General features: G+C 54.0%; 1 protein-coding gene across 1 annotated transcript; it reads right to left on the reverse strand.

The window, feature by feature from the left end:
• Positions 1-375: 375 nt before the first annotated feature.
• zbtb18 (zinc finger and BTB domain containing 18) lies at positions 376-4159 on the reverse strand (the record flags this gene model as incomplete). Its single annotated transcript, XM_083658421.1, has 2 exons — positions 4141-4159; positions 376-2129 (listed from the first exon to the last, which is right to left on the reverse strand). The coding sequence occupies exon 2, from the start codon at positions 2110-2112 to the stop codon at positions 376-378; it is 1737 nt and encodes a 578-aa protein (XP_083514547.1). The 5' UTR covers positions 2113-2129; positions 4141-4159.
• Between the last annotated feature and the right edge of the window lie 843 nt (positions 4160-5002).

The following is a 5002-nucleotide window of genomic DNA, read 5'->3' on the forward strand; positions in this document are numbered from 1 at the left end:
AACTGGGACCGATACGTTGTGGCCAGTGTCGGGAGTGTTGTGTGTCTGAGATGAAACACAAAGTGTAACTCTTCAAAGGCAAGACGTTCTTACCGGGACCCATGTTCGTAGACACAATAGAAAATAAAAAATAAACAGAGGAGATCAGAATAAAATTAAATAAAACAAAATGTCCCCAAACAAAACCAAAAAACTCAGTAGTAACATTTTCATGTGCTATTAAAGTGCAATTGAATGAGATTTGCAACGTACAAGAAACATGACTGATTTCGACCCCCGAATGTCGACCCCTTGCCACCTCTCTTTCACTTCCGCCCCTTCCCTCCTCTCTTTCTTTCTCTTTCCCTCCATCCGCCCCCCGGTAAAAGTCCATGTCTACTTCCACAGTTCCTGGGAGCTGTCCTCGATCGCCCAGTCCCTGACGTTGGGCAGCGCCAGCGGCTCGCTCTTCACCGACCAGTCCCTGACGTTGGGCAGCGCCTCGCTCTTCACCGACAGCGAGTTGACCAGTTCGCAGTGGAACTTGCGGATGTGTCGGTAGAGGTCCCCGGACTGCGTGAAGCGCCGCTCGCACCACTTGCACGCGTGCGGCTTCTCGCGCGTGTGCACCACGGCGTGCCGGCTGAGGTTGTGCGAGTACTGGAAGCTCTTGCCGCAGGTGGTGCAGGTGTAGGGCTTCTCGCCGGAGTGTGTCCGCTCGTGGCGCTTCAGCGTGTACATGCAGGAGAAGGTCTTGCCGCAGATGGAGCAGGTGGGCACGTTGACGTCCCCGGCCGGCTTGGAGCGGATGCCCTCCTGCTCCCGGAAGTGGGAGCTGAGGTGGATCTGCAGGATGTGCGGCGAGGGGAAGACCTTGTTGCACAGCGGGCACATGAAGATCTGCGTGTGCGGCGCGGACAGCATGTTGGAGACGTAGGGCAGCAGGGCGCTGTCCATGCCGGCCACCTCGGCGTGGGCGCGCTCGTTCTCGCCCAGCATGTCGTCGTCCTCGCCCGCGTCCGGGACCTTCTCGTCGCGCTCGGTGGCCAGAGAGGCTTCTCGCAGGGCCGACAGGTGGGCCTCCAGGCCCAGCCTCCTCTGAGCCGACAGAGGGCCCCCGACCCCGTGGTGACTCAGGCCGCCGTTGGCGCTCGTCAGAGCCGTCGCCTTGGTGATGCCACTGTGATCCATGTCATAGTCCCCGCCCCCCAGTTCCTCTTCCTCGTCTGAAGCCACGCCCCTCTCCACTTTCACCCTCACGGCCAGCGGGCTCTGCAGGCTGTCTGGCGTGGCCGCCCTGCTGAAGTATGACTGGAGGTGGTTGTTGCCGTGGTTGCTGCCGGGGACCGGCTTGACCGAGAGGTCCAGGACGCAGTCGGCCGAGTCGGCCGACACCCTCCTGCCCCGGCGGCCCCCGCGAGAGCCGACCGACCGCTGGGACCTCTGGGACAGAGAGCCGGTGGAGCTGGTGGGGCTGCGGGCCGGAGACAGCCGCTTGCCCGCCTGCGTCTCGGCCTCGCCGTGATGCCGCGGGCTGGCCGTGGCGGTGGCCGGCGTCCCGGGCCTCTCTCTCTCTGCGGGGGGCAGCCTCAGCCACAGCGCCCCTCCTCCTCCCTCCGCCTTGCCCGCGTCCTCGTCTTCATCGCTGGCCAGCGGCTCGGTGGTGGCGGGCCGACCCGTGGAGCCGTCCGAGAGGCTGTCGGCTTTGTCCGAGCAGCTGGAGCCGCCGTCGTCCTCGCGGCGCGTGCTGCTGTCCGCCTCGGGCCCCGTGGCCTTCTGCTTCAGGCGCTTCTTGCACACCTTGACGATGTCGTACATGTGCAGGAAGCTGGCCGCCGCCAGCACGTCCTCCACGGGCAGCGCCTGGAACTGCAGCTTGCCCTCGTACATGAACTCCAGCAGCAGGGCGAAGGCGGGCGCCGTGACGATGTCGCTGTTGAGCTGCACCACGTCTCGCTGGTCCAGCTGGTCCTTGTAGAAGAGGTGGAAGTACATGCTGCAGGAGGCCAGCACCGCGCGGTGCGCGCGGAACTGGGCGTCGCCCACCAGCACCGTGGAGTCGCACAGGAAGCCCTGGTGCCGCTGCTCGCTCAGACACTGGAGCAAATGTCTGCTGTGATCTGGGAACTCCATGTTGCCGTCCTCATAACCTGCAGAGACACAGAGACACAGAGAAGGAGGTTAGAGATGCATCTGATGAAGGTCTCATCGTCCGCGATGGCAGATCTTCCTCCCTGAAACCATCTGCGGGTTTTTAATCAAACGTTGCGCCGATTTGATTCTATGAAGCTGAACGTGTTTGTAAGACACAATAAGCTCAGAAAGGTCAAACCCAAAAAGCAGCTTAAACTCAGCAGCTTAATAAAGACGACAAAGAAAGGTAGATGGTAGATCTACTGAGAGGTGAGACAACACCACATTAAATGTGATATCTTTGATTGTATCATGTGATCTTTATAGCAATAGAAATGATAGTATGATATGATAGTACATCCATATAGAAATGGATGGTTACTCAGGTTAAACCTGCAGAACAACATCATTTTGTATCATTACTTTGGGCTTTGGTGGTTTCATACAGTAAATGAGGCCTATTTTAAAAAAGCAGAGAGAGAGAGAGAGAAGAGACAACACAGCAAAACACATCGATTGAGAAGTTGAAAACAGACCGTAGAGAGTCTGGTAGGTAGGCTGGTTAAAAGCAGACAGAAAACGTAATAAATACATGAACATAACACCATAGCAACACAATAAAAAAAACACTAACATAACACCATAGAAACACAATGAAAAGAGAAACCTATCCATTGAGTAGTAGTGCAATGCAACACAGTCACACATGCTCATTATGATCACGCATAAACACACGCTCACACATACAACCTTCATATCCTCACTGGCATTCAAATATGTATGTTCATGTTTGTTTAACGCTGTAGCTTTTGAGACACAACCATGTGTTTTTCTAACTCCCAAATGCAAAATGAATAATAATAATAATAATGATAATAATAACAATAATAATAATTCTGTTACAATTCCCTTTTTTGTCTGTGAGTGAATTGACTAAATGTCCCAAACACCATTATTCTAAACACTCTAAGCAACACGCGAATAAAATAATCGGTTTATTTCTGCTTCCGCTACTATCTATTCCACGATTTATTTCTATAAACACACACACTGACTTTATAAACAAATAAAGTCTTTGAGGAAAATAATAATAATAAACTCAAAGGATAATTAATTTCAATCCAAAACTGCTGTAATAAAAACACAATGGCCTTTACCTTCAGAAAGACGTTTCCACAACTAAACAGCGACTAGCGACTGATGTGATGGCTTCCTGCCCGCGTCGCGCGGCCTGTCTCTACCTTCTCTCTCCATCTCCTCCTCCTCCTCCTCCTCCTCCTCCTCCTCCTCCTCCTCCTCCTCCTCCTCCTCCTCTGCCTGCACTCCTGGACTGTGGCTTCTCCTACGCTGGTTATTTTTATTAACCCACTTTGGCCTGGCCTGGCACAGCGCCTTTAGGTAACCGGCTTTCAGCTGCACACACTGTCCTCACTCACGCACACAACACACACACACCTACCAGCCTGCCTACCAACCACCTCCACACACACACACAACACACACACACACACACACACACACACACACACACACACACACACCTACCAGCCTGCCTACCAACCACCTCCACACACACACAACACACACACACACACACACACACACACACACACACACACACACACACACACACACACACACCTACCAGCCTGCCTACCAACCACCTCCACACACACACACACACACACACACACACACCTACCAACCACCTACACACACACACACACACACCAGCCTGCCTACCAACCACCTCCACACACAGGCCGAGTCTAGCAGGAACACTGACCTATGGAAATAGCACAGCAGCTTGTTCCATAAGCATCAGCTCTGCTAGTCAGATTAAAAGAGAAAAGACATAAAAAAAAAAAACTTGCATCGATGCTCTTCAGATGTCCTTTAAAAATATATATCTAGCTGATAAAAGCAATTGACACCAAATTGGGCAAAATCGGCTGAGCGCATTTTGACCACGAAAGGGAAGAATATTGAGAATGATAAATGTGTTGAAGCTTAATGCTAAAGTCCCACCTGTTAACCAAGATGATTTGTCCTGCGCTCCGCACGGTGTTAACCAGAGCAGTTCAATCACCTCATCTGAATCAAACTAAACCAAGTATGTCAGTGTGTGTGTGTGTGTGTGTGTGTGTGTGTGTGTGTGTGTGTGTGTGCGCGTGCATCTGTGTGTTGTGTTGTGTGTGTGTGTGTGTGTGTGTGTGTGTGTGTGTGTGTGTGTGTGTGTGTGTGTGTGTGTGTGTGTGTGTGTACGCTCGCCCTACGCCTCGTTCAGACTGCTTTTAATGAGGGGGCTTACGGGGACAAGGGTGTACCACCCCCCACCTCCCTCTCCAGCCAAACCCCCCTGCCATCCCCCCCCCCCCCCACACACACACACACACACACAGTGAGCCCCTCCTCCTCCCAGTCTGAATCTTACAAGAAAAGCCTGCACATCGTCCCATAGAAAGCTGCCCTGTTCCTCATCCGCCTCCCACCCAGCAGCAGCAGCCTCTTCCTCAGCCTCCCACCCAGCAGCAGCAGCAGCAGCAGCAGCAGCACCCAGAAGAGAAGATTTACAATACAATCAGTGTAAGTGCCCTGCTCGTCACAGCATCAAGCCTAAGCCTTAAAGATGGCTAAAAATAAAGACCCAAGGTGGGGAGAGGGCGCCATCGGTGCGGCTCAGGAGGGCAGCAGCCCCGTCACCCGAGCCAGGCCTGGGCAGGGGTCACCCGGGCCCGGGTCACCCAGGGGCCCAGGCAGGAGTCACCCAGCCCGGCCCGGGCCCTCCGGACAGGGGTCCAGTCTACCCGCCTGGCCGGGGAGGGAGAGAGACAGAGAGGGCCAGGGAGGGAGAGGCTTACCCACATCTGATCCAGCTGACGGGGGCCAT

The sequence above is a fragment of the Poromitra crassiceps genome (genome assembly GCF_964638095.1).
Source record: "Poromitra crassiceps genome assembly, chromosome: 22".
NCBI classification, from domain to species: Eukaryota; Metazoa; Chordata; class Actinopteri; order Beryciformes; family Melamphaidae; genus Poromitra; species Poromitra crassiceps.